We start from the raw sequence: 23412 nt of genomic DNA, 5'->3' as shown, positions 1-23412 counted from the left end.
CGAGGATTTTGACAATTTTTTCCTATTTGTTTGGAACAAATGCGATAATTAGTTTGCGGTTATTTGTTTTCACTTTTATGGCAAAAGAATATCCAAAACCGCATTTTTGCGGCATCGGAAGTAGATTTTAATTATCTATTATTAGTACATTTATTTTTCTGCACGTTAAATTGGGGACCATGTATTAATATGCATTACCAGGTAGCTTAATGAAGAGAGGTTCGAATAACTTGCGCACCCATCGGATATTTCTCCTGCGATTTAAGTAGTTGTTCGCGTTTACACCATCCCCTTCGTAAAGTTGGTTATCGCGTCACGTATAGTACAACCGAATCTCGCACTGAACTAAGTTTTGTTGTACTCCTCCTGCATTGGCCATCGGTTTTGAAAGGTGGTAGGACCGAGTGATTGATCTTCGTTTTTTTTCGAAATGTCTCTAGTATGCTCGCAGAGCATCTTGTGCAAGTTAATTGTGTTAAAACGTTTGTTTTAAACATAATGTGCGGGGCATAGAGCCGGATTCGGTTGTTTACAATTGCCAATTTTTGTTCCAAACATCATCACGGTTGGTCGAAAATTTTAAGTGCGCACACTGAAATTTAAGTTTAACGATTCTTACTTGACTTCGGCGAAAAATGTGAATATTTTATAATGAGCAAGCTAATGCGGTTACCGCGGTTTACCGTAAAATATTAAATCTCGTCACGAAAGACTTTTTATACGTTTATGAAATCCAAATTCAGTAATTTACTTTCAATTTAACCTTGACTGTATTTCTCTGCATATTTTGGTCACTTTAGAAAGTTCTACTATGAATGTGAAACAATAGGTAGTTGTTTTGTATGTTAACTGGAAGTGATATTGTTGTACGGTACGCAAAAACCAGGCAACAGATGTTTGGTTGATTTTACTTCCTTCGTAAGGTATTTATGGCACTAAAACCGAGACAAAACATTTTTAACTGTTAAATTCTGAGAAATTACGTAACGGAACATAAAACTGAAAATGTCAAAAGGATCACTTTGATTTGCATTATTATGAAAAATACAATATCGTATATCGTCCATCAGAGGGTTTGAAATCTTTGCTTGGAAGCCTCGCAAAAGGCTACCTGTTTTAGCGGATTTTTGACAATTAATAAAACCCTACTAAATTCCATCCATTGATTTGAGGTTTTGAGATCACAGACGTAAGTTACGTTTAGTTTTTTAGTGCACTTGCACTTTCAAAAAATTTACTTTTGCGCTCTTGATGTCTGTCTGTCTGAGTTACAGCTTAGATGCCTGTACAGGTCATTTTGAACATTTATTAAACGCCAAAGCAAAGCGATGGAAGGCGATGGTATCCGTCTGTCTGTCGGTGCGTGAACACGATATAACTGTCAAACTGAAGCGCTTGGGCCTCGGCTTGAGCCGATTCGGTTTTAAACTTTGCACAGTTGACCTATACAGGCTGATTCATCTTACTTTTTGAGATATAGCGAAATTTTAACGGTAGGTGCGAGGGTAGGTGCTTCTAATTTTGTATATGTAACGTTTTTGCCACGGTCGTTTTTACATTCGGTTCTATTATTACTTCAAATCTTTGGCTTATTTCTTGATTTTGCATTCTTTCCGCATCATACTTTTTCCTATTTATAACATTGCTTTGAATTATTTCCGACCACTCTTGACATTTTTTGCGATTATAAATTCGCACTTCTTCCTACATCTTTTACACTGTCTTTATATTGAAAGAACGTGCTTATTATTTTCATGTTATATTTTATAGCAAAAAAAAGGACAAGCTCTTCATTACATTCAGCCTTGGGATCATGTCGTATTTGTAAATATGTTTTGTGCCTATTTTTGATCGTATGTTGGTGTGTTTAAAACTTGGAACAGAAACTTTCGTCCTTTAGGGATAGGTAGTATAGAAAATATTCCACCCTATGCGGGCGTTTTAGAAGTTGATACTTCCTAACATCTGTGTACCTGTACAGATCCATTTCTTCAATCGTGCTTCCATGCAAAAGTTAACAGGACACATACATTGTGTATCCGGTATTCCCACGTTCAAAGCTTCTTCACATAAAAAGCGTGATTATGCGGCAGTGGCGATTTCTCTATCTGGAAAATTTAAATCACGCATTGATGCGGTTCGATTCCACATTCAATGAAAAGTAAAGTTCGTTGGAATGTAAACCGTACGTACGTGTAGCTAATAATGTAAGTACCTACTACCTACTCATTTCGCTTTGTTTGAGATTTAATCATCTTTTAGTTTTCCAATAACTCTTGTTTCTACACAGAAAGCGTTTAGAGATTATTACATTAACGCCAAATTCAGCTTAGTTTATCCTGTGTTTGAAAACTAGGTCGTAGATATAGAATTTTTGTCAATATTTTCCCTGTTTGTACTTTACAGTGGAAGGTGGAAGCGACACACTTGCAGTACTGTATTTACTGTACCTGTTACTAAACACTCCTTTATAATTTACAATTTCTTCAAGAGTAATCCAATAAAACTCTACAAATATCCTCTAGAATGTTATCTGCAGAGATAATTTCAACTGTTTGTTTTACGTAATTGCTTCATCAATTGGTATTTCATCGGGGAATTACCGATGTTTAATTTCATTACCGATAGGTAGTTCCCTTTTAATAGTCGACACTCGATATGCACTTGTTTTCACAGAAAATCATGAATGTAAAGGTGCGAAAGCACGCATGAACTCATCCTTCTGCTCAAGTAATGAAGTAAACGGGTGTACGCGCAGTCGCGCACGCTCAACCTGTGCGTCGTTGTGCGCAAGCACCCGCGAACGCGATTATTCTCTTGTTGTCGGTCTCGGGGAATGGTTTGCGAATGCTCAGTTTGAACGGCGAAAAGACAACAATTGTGTGCGTAGCGAGCATTGTTGTGCTTTTTACTGTTTCGACATGGAGTGAACCAATGATTTGGTACTTATTTTGCTGCAGTATCAAAGCAGTATCAAAAGCTTTTTGTTTTATGGCACGTAAAACATTCTGGTTACTATTCAAAAACAAACAGAAAATGATATGGCAAGAGTTAGTACTCAATTCAAACATTGAAAACTTTGACATCTAGGAAGTTCAAAAAAGGTTAAAAATCGTATGAGATCATTTCGCTGGGAAAAAGCAATGTCCATTAACCTAGCAGAGCAAGGTCAGAAGAACACAATCAAACATATTCCATAATTAGGTGCTAATTAAGTGCCATATTCACGAATTGAATGCTCTTTTTTTCAAATTATTACATGTTCTGCCAGGTTCATAAAACCCAAGAAAATGAAAAGTGAACTAACTATAATTAGGTGCTAATTAAGTGTCCTATTCCCGAATTAAATGCTCCTTTTTTTCAAATTACGAACCTGGCAGAACATGTATCAATCTAAAAGAAAAGGAGCATTTAATTCGGGGGTCGGGCACTTAATTAGCACCTAATTACAGTTAATTCATTTTTCATTTTCTTGGTTTTTTGAGGTAGTGTTCTGCTGAGTTCATATGAACCTGGCAAAACATGTAATAATTAAAAAAAAAAGGAGCATTTAATTCGGGAATAGGGCACTTAATTAGCACCTAATTATGCAATATGTTTGATTGTGTTCTGCTGACCTTGCTCTGCTAGGTTCATGGACATAAAAAAGCAAGTAACCAAGCCGGTTACGTTTGTGAGCAACATTCGGATCAGCCCATTCGCAGTAGATCAGTTCGTGCGTGCTCAAATCTAAGTTTGACGCTTCAGGTTACGTTTGATATAACGTTAAGAGAGTGCAATGCTAATAAGGCTCATTTGTGCATATTAATACTTTATTATAGTTTATACACGGTTTATTCCATTATGTATGGGGTTAGATTCGAAATGTAGTAAATGTTCTAAAGCTCGTTCGAAAGTGTCATTAGTGTTTTGGAAATATGTGTAGAGATTTTGAAAATGAGATAAAAATTGAGAAATGTGTAAAAAAATATGGAAAATATTTAAAACTTACTTAGTTATATTATACTGTTGTGAGACCTAACCTTCACTTCTGGGAATCCCACGATTTACCTCTAGCTAGCTCAGTTGTAATTAAAATGAAAACAAAATTTTTATCCGCATCTCAAGGTCCAGATGGATTCTGCCACCCTACAGCATTCCAACAATGACATAAATAGGTGGCTTAACCAAATCCTTAAATTCTAATATGAAACTTTACCCCCAGATTTAATCAACTTGAAACAAAGTAAGAGACGCCGACAATTACCTCTCCTTGACTCTAATAAACAAAACCTGGATTGCAATGACTGGTTTAATTTCAAACAAAAAATTGCGTAAATTTCTGTTTTACAAATTGTTACAATTTTTAAACAGATAAATGACACACACAAAAAAAAACAAATTACTCAAACATTACAAAAAAAACAAGACAAAACAAACCACTAACTACTACTTACTTTTAAAATTAGTCCGAATAACGTATTCCGATAAAAAGAGGTAACCGTACACAAACACGCAAACCAAACACTCAAACACCGACGTCTTCTCTCTTCGGGTACCCACAAATTCAAAACTTCCGTGTTTCCGCAAAATAAAAAAAAAACAGGACGACGACAAACTTCTTAAACTTCTCAATAATTCTTCTTAAAACGGCAGACACAAAATTCTAATTAAACCTGGATCCAACTACGCAGAAAAACTTCCACAAAATTCAAAAATAACGTAACCGAAGAAGCGCCGGTTGGCTTTGTAACGACCAAAAAGCCCCGCTCTCTTCCAAAAATTTTCTATTTAAGCCAAAAACCCTTCTCCTTTCTTCAACATCCCGTCCGCCAATCACGCGAAGCGTCGATTTTTCAACTTCTTGCTAAACGGCACGTACGCCCGGCAATTCTGCGAAGAACCTTATCTCTACTTCGCGCTATACCTCGTTAACGGCAAATAAAATTTAAAAAGAAATTTACATCGAAAAAAATTCTAAGAATAAAATAAAAACAGAACACTTCTAAGAAATTGAACCAAAACTATAACATGAAATTTACGCAATCCTGTGTCTCAAATTATTAATAACCCCCCCCCGGTTAATTAATTGAACTAAACAAAATTGTCACATCCAGACGCTCTATAATTTCTTTCAAGTTACAACTAAAACAAAATAACACAACATTTTCCCCCTTTAAATTGAACACAAAAACACAAAATTACAATCCTCCCCTGACTATGAAAACAAAACAAAATATTGGAATTACAGGGTTTTTTTTTTCAATTTACCAATTAACTTTAAAAAAACTTCGGGACCTGCTTTAGGTATTCGGACACGATCGCCTAACACAGCTCCCTAGTCATTACTGAAACCCCGCACGGTGACGTCACCAGCTGAGCCTGAGAAATTTCAACATCCTAGTATAAAAATTTAAGAACTACCCCTAATTTACTGTAACTCTACAACCCTTAGCTAACTATTCAAATGCCGGATAGATCGAACCATCTTCGGCGTTGTTTCAACCTAGGTCCGACCTATTCCAGCAGTAAACCTAACCTATCATCCCTAATCTAATCTTTAATCAAAGTCAAAAATCTCGCACTGTACTGTCAACCAAATACGCCTGGGAACCATCCCTATCATTCCTAATCTTTTTCCTAAACTTTTTCCATTCTCGCTTTTCTTTTCCTCCCCCCTTTTCTAAATTAATCCAGGGCTTCTCAATAAAAATCCCACACATAAAATAATCTCTTAATTCTTCAATTACAACAATCCGTTTACCCTTTTCACTCATAATTAAATTATTCAAATAATCAATGCCTACTACTTCCAAAAACTCACTACTCCTAACTCTTTTAATCTTATCCTGCTTCCTACAATCCTCATCCTGCTCAAAGCTACACAAATTCCCTTCATTCTCAATCGATAATTCCAATTCTAAGTCTCCTACTACCCTATCATAATAAAAATTCCTCCAAAAATCCTGAAAATAATTCTCCCTTATCTGGTTATCTAAAATCTCATAATTAGTTCCTATCTCCTTCCCGCCTATTCCTTTCCTTGATAAAACGTCCACACATAAATTATTATTCCTTTTTAAACTATTACTCCCTTTCACATACTTAATCTCAAACAAATTCGCCTGTAAATTTCTACCCCTACAATAAATCTTATTATCCACAAAACTCTTCGCTATTAAATAATTCAAATCCCTATTCTCATCTTCTATTTCAAACTTCCTATAATTCACGCAATACAACTTCACCTTCAATTCTGGTTCCCTACCAGTTCCTGCAATAAAATAACTACCTACTTCAACCCTATTTTCAACTAAAATCCCTTCATCTTCTTTCTCTTGTACGACTTCTTCATCTTGCCTATGAACTTTTTCAATCTCGACTTCTTCCTTAACTTCAACTTCTTCTTTAATTACCATCTCATTTGATCGCTTCTTTCTCATTAATTCTATTTCTTGTCTGATTTCTTCCTTTAATTCCGCTTTTAATTCCGCTTTTAATTCCGCATTCTGCGCTTTCATTTTTTCGCCCAAATCCTTCTTCAACTCTCTTATCGCTTCTATAAACACCGCAAAATTCGCTGCCTGAATAGATGACACTCCCATCGTGAACAACTCTTCTTTCTTCTCGTCTTGAATAAAAATCACGTTCCAAAAAAAAATCCTAACACTAATTCTAACACTACCTACCCCGTAACTAATCCTATCCTAAACATCCTAATCTAATTTAAATTGCAAAAACACCCTACCAAATTCTTCCTGTCACATTTTAACAAGTTCCTACGCCTACGCATCCTACAAATTCCTATAACAATTAACCTCCACAATGGACACCTCTTTTCCCTGAAAAATGACATGTCTGGGTACCAAAATAACTTTTTACCCGAACGACAAAACAACCCTAATCTGAATTTACCTACAAAAATTTTTACCTACTTTCGCGTTTCCCTGAAATTGCCCCACGTTTTTGGGCGCCAAATTATTGTTGTGAGACCTAACCTTCACTTCTGGGAATCCCACGATTTACCTCTAGCTAGCTCAGTTGTAATTAAAATGAAAACAAAATTTTTATCCGCATCTCAAGGTCCAGCTGGATTCTGCCACCCTACAGCATTCCAACAATGACATAAATAGGTGGCTTAACCAAATCCTTAAATTCCAATATGAAACTTTACCCCCAGATTTAATCAACTTGAAACAAAGTAAGAGACGCCGACAATTACCTCTCCTTGACTCTAATAAACAAAACCTGGATTGCAATGACTGGTTTAATTTCAAACAAAAAATTGCGTAAATTTCTGTTTTACAAATTGTTACAATTTTAAACAGATAAATGACACACACAAAAAAAAACAAATTACTCAAACATTACAAAAAAAAACATGACAAAACAAAACACTAACTACTACTTACTTTTAAAATTAGTCCGAATAACGTATTCCGATAAAAAGAGGTATCCGTACACAATCACGTAAACCAACCACTCAAACACCGACGTCTTCTCTCTTCGGGTACCCACAAATTCAAAACTTCCGTGTTTCCGCAAAATAAAAAAAAAACAGGACGACGACAAACTTCTTAAACTTCTCAAATAATTCTTCTTAAAACGGCAGACACAAAATTCTAATTAAACCTGGATCCAACTACGCAGGAAAACTTCCACAAAATTCAAAAATAACGTAACCGAAGAAGCGCCGGTTGGCTTTGTAACGACCAAAAAGCCCCGCTCTCTTCAAAAATTTTCTATTTAAGCCAAAAGCCCTTCTCCTTTCTTCAACATCCCGTCCGCCAATCACGCGAAGCGTCGATTTTTCAACTTCTTGCTAAACGGCACGTACGCCCGGCAATTCTGCGAAGAACCTTATCTCTACTTCGCGCTATACCTCGTTAACGGCAAATAAAAATTTAAAAAGAAATTTACATCGAAAAAAATTCTAGGAATAAAATAAAAACAGAACACTTCTAAGAAATTGAACCAAAACTATAACATGAAATTTACGCAATCCTGTGTCTCAAATTATTAATAACCCCCCCGGTTAATTAATTGAACTAAACAAAATTGTCACATCCAGACGCTCTATAATTTCTTTCAAGTTACAACTAAAACAAAATAACACAACAATATATATCACCTTTGAAAAACATAATGAAACTGTAGACAAATATTTCAAACTTTACGAAAAGGAAATACACAAAGATAAACCTGCAATCACTTTCGATATATCAATTCTACTTAATTAAAAAAGAATGCACTATAAGTAATAGTAGTTGTCTTATCAAGAACTACTTCTCACTTTGAACAAAAATGTCCACTGATATTAAATATGTGTAACCTTGTGTTATCTGTGTTTAACTATGAAGTAATTACTCACCACCATTGGAAAATTGTTTGCACTAGAAACGGCAGGTCTGCACTTAAGAAATGAAATATGCAACATGCGCGCGAACATACACGGATGAGAACGAATGAACTCTGAGGCACAAGTCCTACCGAAGTCCGAAATCAACAAAGCAGTAGCAGTAGGTACTGTGCAGGTGTATATCCGTTTTTTTAGAAACTAAGGTTAGTTTGTGATTGGGTGGGTGTAACCATGAGTGAATTGCAAGAGCTTAACGTAAATGTACCGTCTGATGAAGATTTATCTGATGATAGTGATGCAGATGGAAATCCACCTGTTCAGCGAAAGCCCGCGAAATATAGGGTGTGGCGCAAACAAGTTGTATTTGATGACGCAAAGGAGGCAGAGAAGTGCATTGAAGATGAAAAAATTTGGAAGAAAATTACTTCGTACAATTCGGTGGATGGATTAAAGGTTACATTCAGATGTACGGGCGGGCAGTATAGAAGAAATGAATTCCCCGCGGGAAGATATTTATTGTACCACTCCGAAAATATGAAAGTATCACTCTTTGAAACTGAATGTGATCATGCTAATCACGTAGATAGCAACATCGGCAAAGTTGTTAGTGCGTCAGTTGTATAATGACGGAATCAAAAAGCCTAACGCCATCATTGCAGCTTTCCGTGCAAGGAAAGAGCAGCCACCAGTAAAATCGCAGTTAAAAACATTTTTAACTTCATTACGCTCAAAAACTCTTGGAGCGTCCACTATTTCGGCAGGAGAATTAAGCAACTGGTGCAGCGCAAACTCAAATGTTCCTAGTAACGAAGATCAACCATATGTTTTAGGTATATAATGCTACAATTTACAACGTAATACTCAGTCTGTCTTTTCTAGATTTTAAAATTGATGTTGACGACGCCGATTTTCTGAAACAAGACCTGAAAATTGTTTTATCGACCAAAAGACTTCTAAAGCTGTTAGGAGAAGTGGATAAAGTTCAAGCTGATGCCACGTACAAACTCGTATGGCAAGGATATCCAGTCCTGATTGTAGGAACTTCAGATATTTGCAGAAAATTTCATCCGTTAGCAGTTGCAGTGTGTTTTGGCGAAGCAGAAGCTGATTTTGCTTTTATATTTCAAGCAATGAAGCAATCGTACATGAATATTCATCAGATGATTTGGAAACCAAATGTGTTACTTGCAGATGCAAGTGTAGCAATTACAAACGGTTTTAAATCAGTATTTGGGACTCCAGCTCGAAGACTTCAATGTTTTTTTCATGTTTTGAAAGACGTCGATTCAGTTATTCGCGGTATAACAGAAAAACAGAAATCGGAAGAGATCTTCATGCTTTGCAGCTCTTCATAGACGACGAAGTGTTCATAATTGCTGAAAATCTATTTTTGAAAAAATGGGAGTCCAAAAATGTCACAAACCATCAGGCGATAAAAGATTTCATTAATTATTTTAAAAAAACATGGCTTGGAGTTAATCGATTTTGGTATGAAGGTGCATGTGCTCGTTTCCCAAGCACTAAGAATGGCCTCGAATCAATAAACGCCACAATTAAAAAAGAACATACTGTAATAGTACTAGCGGTATACCAAAAGATACTGCATTTTCTTATACCAAGGTGCCACTTGGTACAGCTGTTCCTTAGAGCCATTTAGACGATTTGGCCCGAAGAACACGTGACATTTTCCGTGTGGGTAGATTTTAGAGGGGGTGGGGGTGATTTATTGTAACATTTTTTTTAAAACTAAATATGGCCTAGAGACGAGATCTGGGTGTCGATTTCGTATGATTTTAACCCGAGGAATCCAATGGTAGCGCCAGAAATGTAATCCGGATACAGGAAGTCCGTGAAAAGCCGCCATTTTTAGAAAATGACAAACTTTTGATCGAATTATATTTCTAAGGCACACCGGGTCGTGTAAGGTGTCTAGAGTTATGTTTTTGGGGTCAGGGAATTCATTTATGATAACAAAAATAACCTACTGGCATCGGAACTGCATGAGAGGCTTCCCTACTGCACTTCTTGAAGACGTCGCACGCGGTGAAACCCAAGATATTCCAAAGTTTTAATACCTATATAAATTTGTAATATTTTATTTAATAAAAATACACATTAACAAAACATAAAATATATTAAAACATGGGGTAAAAAGTTTATAAGCCTATGAAGGATCACCGAGTACATCGCTGACCTCCTCCGAGATTGCGTTTTCACACTGAAAAAGAATTTCACATACCGGGTGAATATTTTAAAACCGAACTTAGGAAATTAACATGCGAAAAACGTTTTTTGCCGATCGTTGTCCCCCATGTTAACTTAGACGGTTTGTAATGACACCAATCAAAAGAAGATTTTTTTCTCATCTAATGATATACGAATTAGCTTATTTTCAGGTGTATTTCTCATTATTTTATCAAAAATTCGGCAATAAATCCAATTAGCAAAATCATGTTAAGCCATGGAAATTTCCTAACGAATTGAAATAGGTATTCAGATGCACGGAAAACAAATATCGCGTACTAGAGTAAACATTTCCGCTGTAAACGTTGTTTATTATAAATACTTTTTCCTCAGTGAACCGCATTTTACAAAAAAAATTAATGCCAGGCCAGGCGTCATAAACTGATATTGATTTCGACGTTTGAATCTGCTTTTTGTCTTAGTCATGGCTTAACATGATTTTGGTAAGTGGATTTCTCGAGTTTTTGATAATATAGTAAGAAATACACCTGAAAATGAACTAATTCGTATATCATTAGACGAGGAAAAAATCTTATTTCGATTGGTGTCATGGTCAACCCTCTAAGTTAACATGGGGAGCAACTATCTACAAAAACCCCTTTTCCCATGTTAATTCTCTTTGTTCGTTTTGGGAATATTCACTCGGTATAAATATTAAAGGTTCGGTAGTGAATTAGGTATATCCGAAAGTATACGATATTCTTACCCTTTGTTTGAGCAATCTACCATACATTTTTGGCATGCCGGGAAACATGGCAATCCGTGTCGCCGGCAGCTGCACCGAAGGGTCTCGCAGCCTGTCGCGCAGCCACACCTGTTCAGAGCACGGACTGCCTTCCATACTTGTGGCAGCTTGGACTACAGAACCTTCCTGCCTTTGGCTTCAAGTGTCCATCCCCATCCTTCTGGACTTGTAGAGCTTCTCATCACCTGGTTTGCACATCCCCAGATATGGCCAGCGACATACGCCGCTGTCCTTACGTGCTCCTCCAACTCGTGCTGCGGCGACACGGATTACCATGTTCCCCTGCATGCCAAAAATGTATGGGAGATTGCTCAAACAAAGGGTAAGAATATTGTATACTTTCGATGTAATTTATTACCGAACCTTTAATATTTATATGTAAAATTTATTTATTTATGTATTTATTTATTTTTTATCCCTCTCTTGTTCTGGGCCCTCAACAGGCATGCGCCCAATTACAGAGTGACCCGCATCATGCTATTTAGAGGTGCCTTTTCAGTGGTGATAACGCAATCTCAGAGGAGGTCAGCGATGTACTTGGTGATTCTTCATAGGCTTATACATTTTTTACCCCATGTTTTAATATATCTTATGTCTTGTTAATGTGTATTTTTATTAAACAAAATAATATAGTTCTATTCTCTATTCGCAGGGGAGCCCGACCGGGCAGCACTTAGGCACACCAGAGGCCCATTGTGCCTACCCCCTTTTTTCGAAACTGAGTTCAGAGCCCGTTCCTCTCAATGAAGGATAGGACCCTGTTTAGCCTAAGTTGCTTCTCCATCCTCGGTTCCAGGTATCTGTCTCCAAGGAGTTGATATCTGTCCCTGATCAAAGCGTCACAGTGACAGACCACATGCTCGGTAGTTTCATCTGCCTCCCCACAGAAGCTGCACGTTGACTCCTCCGCGAGCCCAGTGTTATGCAGGTGATAGTTGACCATCCAGTGTCCCGTAAGGACACCAGTGATCTTCCTAAGCTGGCTTCTATTCAGTTTTAGAAGCTTAGAAGACCCCGATTTGCCAACGGGCCCTGTTAGAAAGGCCTTGGACTGTCGGAGTCCGGTTACTTGTTGCCACTGAGCCTGGAATTGACTGGTCAACCAATCTTTAATCCTGGCCCTAACAACGGAGGGAGCAATCCCTAGGGTAGGCTCGGGCCCGATGAAGACCCCACCACTGCCTTCGCGAGCCAACTCGTCCGCCCTTTCGTTGCCCCCTATTCTGCAGTGCGCTGGCACCCAAATCAAACTTACCCTATAATAATATAGTTAAGTTTATATATCACAACTTTGGAATATCTTGGGTTTCACCGCGCGCGATGTCTTCAAAAAGTGCAGTAGGGAAGCCTCTCATGCAGTTCCGATGCCAGTAGGTTATATTTGTTATCAAAAATGAATTCCCTGACCCCAAAAACATAAGTCTAGACACCTTACACGACCCGGTGTGCCTTAAAAATATAATTCGATCAAAAGTCTGCCATTTTCTAAAAATGGCGGCTTTTCACGGACTTCCGGTATCCGGATTACATTTCTGGCGCTACCATTGGATTCCTCGGGTTAAAATCATACGACATCGACATCCAGATCTCGTCTCTAGGCCATATTTAGTTTTTAAAAAAATGTTACAATAAATCACCCCTACCCCCTCTAAAATCTACCCACACGGAAAATGTCAAGTGTTCTTCAAGTCAAATCGTTTAAATGGCTCTAAGGAACAACTGTACCAAGTGGCACCTTGGTATAAAAAAATGCAGTATCTTTCAAGAATTTCCGTTATACCGCTAGTACTATAAGGGAGCGTCTTCCAGTAGGTCAGTTTATGGAAACTTTAAGAACTTCATTAGTTGAAAAATGGTCATATGAGCGAAATCCAGAAAACCCGAATTACAAGCCATTTTTTTCAACTATAAAATTGACAACAAAACTCTGGACTGATGCATACCAATGGGTAAAACTTAAACCAAAAATGTTTGAAGAAAAATCCAATGAGAAGACTATCTATTATACAAAATCGACGAATGCGACAGAAGTTTTAAACCAAGAAGAAATGCAGACTTGGAAGAACACCTATCTTAAATGGGAATGTTTTGATGATTTTCGAAAATCTCAAACAGTATTAAAATTAGCTTGCTACTCTGAAAATGAAGAGTTAGTGTCACAGTGTACTTGCTCAAGATTTTTGAAAGAGTACATATGCGAACATTCATTAGGCTTATTAGTTATTTTAGGAAAAGCCAAAGTACCCATTGAAGCTAAAAGTGTTCCACTTGGACAAAAGAGGAAGAGAGGGCGGCCAACTACAGCTAAAAAGGCATTAATAATCCAATAAATGAGTATTTAGTACCTACAGATTTGTACTATAGCTATTTTTATACTTTATATATGCATAAATATAATAATCTACTATAACTTTATATTGCATACTTTTAAAGTTGGAATGTATTTGTTCAAAGTGCGAGTCTATCATTTTGTAGAACATACTAATAAAGCTGCATAAGTCTTTTTTAAAGTGCAAATACACCATTTTTTAGTGCATAAACGCAAAGCTTTAGCATTTTTTCCATTTGTGTTACTCTGTCATGTTATAGTTGATTGGTCCGAAGTTAGATACATTTTATTACAGTGCACTTATATATTGCCCCTTAAAAATACAACAATACTATAAATAAACATAACATGTTCATATGAGGAAATTTAAGAAAAACTCTTGCAAGTGTTTCACTTAGTACCACTGGTAGTAACTGAGCCAACACTAAATATTCTGATGGTACAAACTGAGCCAACACTACATATCCAGGGAAACATGTTCTGATATGCCAAATAAACAAGCAAACAAAACAAACAAAGTATGTAATACAATAAAAACAACGTAAATAACAATAAGTAGTTTTAACGTACGTTGAAACCGTCAAAATTTATTTCAAATTTAAATATGTTTGATTGTCTTTTAGTTTGCGATGCTTTTGGGTTTGGTAAAACCATAGTTAGTACGTCAGATTTATTAACTGATGCAATATCTACGTTATTCGGATATAAGAAAGAATTTGAACACTTCTTTCGAAGGAATTTAACTTCGCAATCTCCCACTTCATCTAAGTCAGTTAAAACATTGGCTACATAATGAACTCCACCTGTAAATTTTACTAATATGAAACAACCTTTTACAATGTTCATATCATCAGTGAAGTAGCTGTTCTCGTCTTCTTGCTCAGGCTCCCAGTCTGAAGAAGAATCTTTATAGTCCACAGTTTCCTCTTCGTCACTTGTTAGGTTTTCTTCTATTGCTATTTTTCTTTTCTTTTTTGTAGGTTTTTCCTTAGCTTCATCTAGTACTACAGCGATGGTTTTTTTGTTCTTTAATTTGGCTGCTTTTAAATTTTCTTTTTCTTCTAATATTTGCTTTTCGGCGGTATTTGTTATTATAGAACTCTTGCCTTTTGCTCTTGCTCGTCTTAACTCCCACTAAGCAAAGTAATATTTTGTCAATGTTGAAGCAATGTTGTATTGTAATGTGCAATATTGCTTTTAATCATAATGTAATGTTAGTGCAATGTTGTAGCAACCCTAAATCTATCGTGAAAAAACATTGCATTGCAAGGTACTAATATTGCATGAATGTTGATATTTGAATGTTCAAACAACTTTGCTTTTACTGGGTTAAAAAATGGTTTCATTATCATATTGCTGTGTTAGTACGAGATCAATATTGTTATCACTTTTCAGTAAAAGGTTTCCGCAACATGGTGTGATCATCAATCAGATCGGCAATGTATTCCTTACGTTAAACTGAAACGTGCATGTATGTGCTGACATTTATTTTGTCATACAAACTTGTATACAAAATAATGTCTCTCACATACAGATACAATAATTGTACGTTAGTTTAGTAAAAGGAATCACAGAGCTAAATGTTAGAAACAATGCAGCTACAGATTAGATCGCTTCCGTTTGAAATGAGACTGTGATGAATTAAAAACTAAACATTTATTTTATTTCATTATTGTAAAAACAAAAAACCTCATTAATCTTCATCTAGGTGTATACATATAAATTAATTGTTTATGGTTTTTGACGGGAAAGCCGCACTGACGCGTACTGGAAAAAGTTCATCGTCGTCTCTTTAAACTTCGCTTCCGTGAAGCTTGACGGATGTGCTCTTAAAACTGCATCTACAATATATTAAATTATTTACATATTTTTTCACTGGGTTATGGTTACCCTTGATAGCAGCAATTATTGCTGTACTTTCCAATGCTATATTGCCTTTTTGCCCCTTCCAACTCAGGAATGATCCCACAAAATTTGAAAAAACTTTTCGGAGGATGTTCTTTATACATTTTTCCAAATTCTCCCCACCTATACGTTGCACAAACGTAACCTGTGAATCAAAGCGTTACATGATTTAGTTTAGATATTTATTGTACAGAGAGTTTTCACTTACAAACTGCTCTTCAAAGCCTTTGTTGTCTTTCAGTTGTTTCTCGAAATCTCTAAACTGCTCGACAGTTTCCAGAGGAAATTGCGGCAATAAATCCAAGTCACGTGACGGAACTGCTAACGCGAGACGATCCAAAATGGTGTTCAGCTTGGCTTCAATCGATATCAATCTCGATTTGGTATCTACATACTGAGTAATCAACTCCTTCATTAGCTTACCTGAAAAAACGTGTGATATAAATGAAAATGTATCATCTGTGGGTGCATTATGGAAGTCGACAGTGGTTTCTTTGTCCTGGTCAGGTACCATCTCGGGTACCACGGTATCATTCATGTCGTCATCAAACTCTGCTATATTTATATTATTCAGATCTTCCGGCTGATGAAATATGTGGGTGCTTCTTTGAATTTGTTTAGGCGAACTTGGTGGTACTAAGCGACTGCTATGAACTTTTGCCGTAATTGTTTTTTTCCTTTTTTTTGTGAACGGTAGGAAGATTCGCTACCACTACCTGATGATTCATGAGTTGAATATTCCGATGCAGAATCTTCTAGGTCTTTTTCCTTCCCTAAAATGTAAGTACAAAAATACATTTCGCTATTACATATTCATTTCACTCAACCTTTATATTTGGTTAATGTAGGAGGTGGTGTTAAGCAGCTGTCTCTGTATTTTTCATTAGGTTTAGATGTCCTTTTTTTGGGCTCATCTTGCTCTGTACTGAAAGATTCAACCAGCTTCGTTTCGTAAAAGATTGCCTCTTTATATGTTTCTGAAAAAAGAAGTAAAAAAAGTGTTATTGCCTGCCTACACTGAGGGAAAATTCTACTAATGGTTAGTATAAAAATATACTAAAATAGAGGACTAGAAGAACTTTTACTAACAGTAAGAATTTTGGTTTGTTAAGGTTTTGTATACTAGCAGTTAGTAAATTAATTAATAAATATATAGATAAATAATGTTGTAGTTATTAATAAACAAGATAATTACCATTAGTAATATGTTGTACTTCTACGTAGCAAATAGTATAATACTTTAAACGAACAAATATTCTAGTTATTACCAAAAATATACTTGCTATAAGCATACTGTTTCACTAGTAGTACGAAAATACTATACTTACCTTAAATATATGCAATACTTGCCATTAGTAGTATGGTAGTACTGATTAGAAACATCTTTACTTATTCTAAATATAAACATATGTTTACTGCAAAGAGTATGTGTATTAACATATTTATTTTTGAAAAATCAAAAAACTGTACTGTTCACAGATTTAAAACTGTTCTGTGAGTCACTTTTATCCTACACATGTGTGCCTGATGTGAAAGAAAACATAATATATTTTCAATAATAACCTTTATTACCTATCGTATAAAACCTTACATATTATACAATTTCACAAATGCATTTGTATGCAATACATGAAGATCGTAATTTAAATGCCCATTTCTAGCTAAATGTAAAATGCTTAAAACAAAATATACTTTATCCACAGTGAGCAAAAACATAAATATAAAAACAAATATTTAAATAACTAAACTACAATATAATATGTACTTATAGCTAATGATAACACAAAATAAAATACAATACTACATACCTACTTATTACACATTTGCTTAAATCGCGATATAGTTTTTATGATGAATTTCATTTATAACTAATTCTTTTGAAAATGGTAAGTCTTTGAACAAAGAGCATTTTACGGTATTCCCAAGTTTAACTTCGTAAGCAAAAAAATGTTGATTGAAAGACATAATGTTTAATGTTTCATAAATAAATAAAACTTCATGTGCACAACTCACGACAATATGCAGTAAAACGCCAAATTCAGGATCTATGTTACTATTGTAATGACTAGGGCGCGGATTTTTAGGTGCTAAAAACTTCAAAAATATTTATTTTTTATGTGCTTAAAAACATTAAAATATTTACTAAAAACTTAAAATTATTTTGACAATTTTCGCGAAAAAAACGGAAAGGAGACAAGTCTTTTATTCACCAATAGTAGCTGTAAGCTGAACATTACTTACCAGGAGTTTCTTTAGCATTGCAATGTATAACAAAAGGCATCTCCAAATTATCGATCACAAGTGATTGTCGATTGTCTCTGAATAATAATTTGTACTGCGAGAAACACCGTTTCACGTCACAGGAAGTAAGTCTTGCGTATTTTAAGAGAGGGTTCATGGGATGTCGCTAAAATGTACATGTTTTTAAATTCAATTGTATATTGGCTATTGTTGAAGAGTAAAGACGCGAATTTAGTGCTCGATTTAACTTAAGACACCTTACGCACGGTATGGTCTTGTCCAACTTTACAACTGTCTACTTTAACAACGAACAAATCTGCAGTGTTGAATTGAAACAGTACCTACCGAGTCAGATAGATAAGAAAGCAGCCAGTCAAAAAATTACGGGTCGCCGCATACAAAAAACAGAACTTGTCAGCAGGTCTAGAATTTGCGGAAGTGACGAATGCAGAAACAAGATACCATAGTACTTACTGCACACAGAAATCTTGTGTAAATAAATATGGGGACAAAAATGTGGAATATTATGCACGGGAAGAGAGAAAAAAGGGATAAAATAAATTAAAAACGTCGTATTTATGTGTTTTTTATGAATATCTTTGAAATATGTATTCACATAAAAATAAACCAAAAATAGGTGTTTTTATGTGAAATAAAACTTCGTTTTTGAGTTACTTTTGGTTCATCCGGGACTTTTAACACAGTTTGGGCCTTCTATTGATACGCAAAAAAAATATTTATTTACCTAAGAATCCGCCCCCTAGTAATGACCGTCAAGTAAAATAACGTCATTAATACGAAATACTTTATTCCAGAGATCAATTTTCTTTTCTATATAGACTTTGTGACAAAAATTTTTAAAGGATCCATTTGATATCTTAAATATGTTTTGAATTTCGGGTATTATTGTTGACAAATCATCCAAAAAATTTTTTTAGAAAATTTAACCTTCACAGAAAATCCTTTATGTTCCAAAAATTTTGAACACAGTAATAACTGGTGTTTTCAACGTGGTATGGCCGTTGTCGAGAAATATGGTGATCTAAGGGAAACAATTCCAGAAATTATTCCTCAGAAGAAGAACAAAGAGATGCACGCAAAGGATTCAAACGTGTCGCAAATTTACCAATTTTGACCACTTTTCTAATCGTAGGTAAATAAATATTTCGATGAATAAAGGAGAGTTCGGTAAAATCGCAAAGGGAATACAAACGTCCCGAAAAATGTACAAAACGAAACAATTTTAAATTTCGCAAAGTGTAAAAGTAGTATCGCTAAATATGTATCAAAAGGAAGCGAAAATTAGAAAAAAAAGGAGACAACGGCACGCGGTGTTCCCAAGCGGTCACCCATCCATAGACAATGGATCGTTAGGTTAGGTTAGCTGTATTATATAGACAGGCAACTCAAATAAAAAAATTGGGGCATTGAAAGCGCCACTCCGTGTCTGGTTGAATAATTACTAAGCATCCCGCTCCCGCCATTAATTTGAATTCAAATTAAATTTCATTTTCTTGAGTTGTCGCACTCCTGCGCTAAACCATCACGTAACACGAAATTGACTAATATTTACATATTAGACATTAGTCAATTTAGTGTTAGCGGATGGTTTAGCGTAAGAGTGAAGACAATTGTAATATTTATATATTAAACACCAAACACTATTAATTTATTACACTTTTAAGTAGGTACTTGTTTTATTTATAAATATATAAGTAAACCTAAATATCCAAAGCTTAAGAGATAGGACTGTTATTCACAAAGTAATTAAACTAAATAAAGTTTTCTAAAACGGCGGTAAAGCTGAATTTATAGTTAACGTACCTGTAACACAGTACCGTGTCGTTACCAATTGAAACCTTACGTGTTGCACATTGGCATTTATAGCAGTGGTCGGAACGATACTACGTACCAAAATATTTTCGTATGCTTTAAATCTTTTACTTTTAGCGTTGAGTGAAGAAATGTAGTAAGAGGCGCAACGCCTGGAGTACGTTCAGAAACCAGATAGGAGTTACGCTGATCGTTCAGAAAGTGTAGTGTGATCACCTTGTACAACACTACCCTTTGTTCAGAAACGCTTGCAAGTCGCCTCAGTGTAACTCTGGAGTGACCTTTCATTACCTCGCTTTTTGGCGCGGTAATAATCACCTGTCATGCGCATTTCATAATTAACTGTCAAATGTCAACAATCGTTGTCCAAATTATTTTATTTTCAGTAAAGTAAATTATTAAATTAATAATGGAAAATGCGTATGTGCCAGTAGTTAACGAAAATGGTTTATATATTATTGAAAATGAAAATGTTGTTTTGCAAAATACTCAAAGTAAGTAGGTACATTATTTTATATATCGATTCCTATTTTAATCCTATCAGGTGGAGAGTTACTGTATCATTCAATTAATGCAGAGTTGCAATCAATATTTGGCATTGAATATTATGAGGAATTACAAAAGCAACTTGCCGATCTTGGACTTCCTTCACCAAACGGGACGAGTACGCCGATGGGAACCAAAGTTTCGTGGAGTCACGAGATGACATTAAAGCTCATTCATTTTTTAAAACTTCACCAAGAAGATTTTAAATCGACCACCATAAAAAATGATGCAGTATATGCGCTAATGAAGGATGAAATGAAGAATGATGGTGGGAACTTTACTACATCCCAGATTAAAGATAAAGTAAAATATTTAAAAATGAGGTATATGAAGAAGAAAGATAATATGAAAGCGACTAGTAGTGGTGCTGCCGCTATACAATTTACTTATTACGAAGAGATGGATGATATTTACGGAAAAAAACCAAACGTTGAGCCCATTGCAGTAGCATCCTCTCTAAGAGGACGCAACTTGGAAGGTAAGGATCTTTTTCTCTCATTATAAGTAAATTTGATTATATTATTATACTTAGACAAAAAGGAAGACAGTGATGACGTTCGATCTCGATCATCTAGTCCGCCTGTTACGGAAACTGCATCAACAACTTCAAGTATCTCTCCAACACCATCAGTTTCCAGGAAAAGGCGTTTCACAGAAGATGATATTGAAAGGCGGCATAAAGAGAGGCTGAGTTTACTTCGAGAGTTGCAGCAAAAATCCATTGAAAATTTCAACATGCAGATGAATAAACTTTTAGACAAATTGTAGGATTATGACAGTAAAATACCGTACACATCCTGTAGAATGTAGTGTATTTTTTCAATATGTAAGAATATGTATTAAGTTCGTAACAGTTTATGTTTATTATTAATGATTAAGTGTTTCATAAAGATATTACAAAATATTTACAAGTATTTAGTCCATAACATCAAATAATCTTTGACACAACTGATCACGTTTATGAGTTCCATTCTCATGAAATAAATTTCCTCGGCCATTATGTTCACGTTCCAAATTCCCTCTTACAAATTGGATACCCTCATTTATAAACTCCTCTACCAATAAATCTTCCGATTCTATACATAAATTGTGCACAACACAACATGCGACAACAGTTGCAGGAATCAAATCTTGTCTATTCATATCTAAAAATTTAAGTCGCCGTAGTCGTCCAAATAAAAGGCCAAATGCCCTCTCTATACTTTGTCTGGTCTGAGATACTCTCAAATTAAAATTTCTTTTTGCTGCATTCATATTTCCACTGTTGATGTATGGAGGTATGCACCATGACAAACAAGGATATGCCTTATCGCCTAAAATAAACTCTCCATTGGGAAAATATTCCATAACATTTTCAGTAACCGCATTATATATGTCGGAATTGCGGAATATTCGAGTATCGCTTACAGATCCAGGATAACCCACGAATACATCAGTGAATTTTAATGAAGCATTGCAAATTCCTTGCAGTGTAATTGCGTAATGGCATTTTCTGCATATATATACCTCTGGGTCATCTTTGGGGGCTTTTATTGGAATAAACGTTCCATCTACTGCTCCAATAACACCGTCAATGCCTGCAAGATTGGAGAATTTTTCTTTAACTGCTTCTACCTGTTCGCCTGTTGGCCAAACTATAACTTTTGGCGCAATGTTATTCAACGCTTTGATGATACGGAAAAATGACACACTTAAAGAAGACTTTCCCATATTAAATCTTTCTCCTACTGATCTAAAACGAAGTGCTAGTTATATATGAATGTATTCCATATGTAGGTAGGTACCTAAATGAATCTGGGGTTGCCAATAGCCACAGTACAGCAAGTAATTGTCTATCGATGTCTATTAAAGGTCGTCCCACAATGTCTTTTTTCTTTATTTCATTTGCAATAATTGGTAACAACTTGGTATATGTCACATAATTGATACGGAAATGCATTTGAAATTGTTGTTTACTGAGGTTCGGTATTACCCTTTCCATATAATTCTCAATCCTAATCGGCAACTTTCTCCTTTTTGAAGGTACAGGATCTTCTTCGTCTTCAATATCGATAGCTTCAAACACAAATATTTCTAATTCCGATAGGAATTGTTTAAATAATGAGATTGCCAAGCCACAAATAAGCTTCCTTTTGTTCATATTTAAAATTGTTTGTTTTGCTCGAACTTTCTAACCTTACAAAAATAATTGACAGTAGCATCTCACTCCGTGCGTTTCTAAAGTACAGAGTGACATTGGGCACGTGACATCACTCTACACTTACTTCACACCAAAGAACATCACTTGTTTCTGAACGCACTCCTGTAGTAAAAATCGTTCTATTTCCCTTCTCGCTTCAACGCACGCAAGCTTACCCGTGTGGCACCGAGACTTGGAACCTCACGGGTAAGATTGCGTGCGTTGAACCGAGAAGGGAAATGGAACGATTTTTATTACAGGCGTTGCGCCTCTTACTACATTCTTCACTCAACGCTTTTAGGTAGTACCAGGGGCGGCTCTCTATAAAGAGCCAAGGAGCCATGGCACCACCTCAAGAAATCAGCTAATGATCAATTCTTAAAATATAATTAACAATTAATAATTGTGTCCACTAGACTCTAGAGCATATTGTGTTTTAAAACTTAAAACAAAAAAAAAGAAATGATTTAATAAATTAGATACCAAGAATTCAAATGGTGCTTATTGTGGACTGCAAATACGGTCGAGCCGTGCCAAATCTAAACTGGCTCGTACTTTCCTACAAGTGTGGACTTCCGCGGGGAGTAGAGGGGTGGGAGGAGCGAAACCGCAGTAGCGTTTTATACGTACAACTTGAGCCACCAGAAGTTTGGCTTATAAGCACAATTGAATATTGTGTACGTGTATTACTATGCTTTGCGCTGTTTTCGTGTTTTATTCTTGATAAGTCAAACAATTTTTTTTATTTCTGTGTAAGATTACACTTACGGGACTAATTTTATTGTTACGTAAAATGCATAAAATAAATATTTTTCCATACATTCTCTGGAAGATAAGGCAATACCGGACTTAAATATTGTTTAAAAATAAAATGTCTAAATTTTCTAAAGAATTGTAGGACACGACTATAGCGATAAATCCGAAAATGAAGGAGTAGGTATTCAAAGAATTAATAAATTTCAGTACTTGTTTAGTATAAAGATTTGAATAGTGTTAAAAAGTGATAGTATAGGGGCCTCATTAATAAAACTGCAAATAAAATTGATGCTATT

General features: G+C 35.6%; 4 protein-coding genes across 4 annotated transcripts; 2 read left to right on the top strand and 2 right to left on the bottom strand.

The window, feature by feature from the left end:
- Positions 1–8569: 8569 nt before the first annotated feature.
- On the top strand, positions 8570–9766 carry LOC116172859. Its single transcript, XM_031490158.1, has 3 exons — positions 8570–8878; positions 8922–9168; positions 9218–9766. The coding sequence occupies exons 1-3, from the start codon at positions 8570–8572 to the stop codon at positions 9691–9693; spliced, it is 1032 nt and encodes a 343-aa protein (XP_031346018.1). The 3' UTR covers positions 9694–9766.
- Positions 9767–15351: 5585 nt separating this feature from the next.
- On the bottom strand, positions 15352–16517 carry LOC116172653. The gene is made up of 4 exons (XM_031489902.1): positions 16389–16517; positions 15770–16334; positions 15547–15706; positions 15352–15497 (listed from the first exon to the last, which is right to left on the bottom strand). Exons 2-4 carry the CDS (start codon positions 16097–16099, stop codon positions 15388–15390), a joined length of 600 nt encoding a protein of 199 aa, XP_031345762.1. The 5' UTR covers positions 16100–16334; positions 16389–16517; the 3' UTR covers positions 15352–15387.
- A 3259-nt stretch (positions 16518–19776) lies between these two features.
- On the top strand, positions 19777–21079 carry LOC116171365. The gene is made up of 3 exons (XM_031488157.1): positions 19777–20129; positions 20180–20659; positions 20714–21079. Exons 1-3 carry the CDS (start codon positions 20045–20047, stop codon positions 20947–20949), a joined length of 801 nt encoding a protein of 266 aa, XP_031344017.1. The 5' UTR covers positions 19777–20044; the 3' UTR covers positions 20950–21079.
- On the bottom strand, positions 21026–22478 carry LOC116171364 (protein ALP1-like). Its single transcript, XM_031488156.1, has 2 exons — positions 21966–22478; positions 21026–21913 (listed from the first exon to the last, which is right to left on the bottom strand). The coding sequence occupies exons 1-2, from the start codon at positions 22319–22321 to the stop codon at positions 21097–21099; spliced, it is 1173 nt and encodes a 390-aa protein (XP_031344016.1). The 5' UTR covers positions 22322–22478; the 3' UTR covers positions 21026–21096.
- Between the last annotated feature and the right edge of the window lie 934 nt (positions 22479–23412).

The sequence above is a fragment of the Photinus pyralis genome, unplaced genomic scaffold (assembly GCF_008802855.1).
Source record: "Photinus pyralis isolate 1611_PpyrPB1 unplaced genomic scaffold, Ppyr1.3 Ppyr1.4_LG5, whole genome shotgun sequence".
In the NCBI taxonomy this organism is placed as follows: Eukaryota; Metazoa; Arthropoda; class Insecta; order Coleoptera; family Lampyridae; genus Photinus; species Photinus pyralis.
This window is presented reverse-complemented; position numbering and strand designations above follow the sequence as displayed.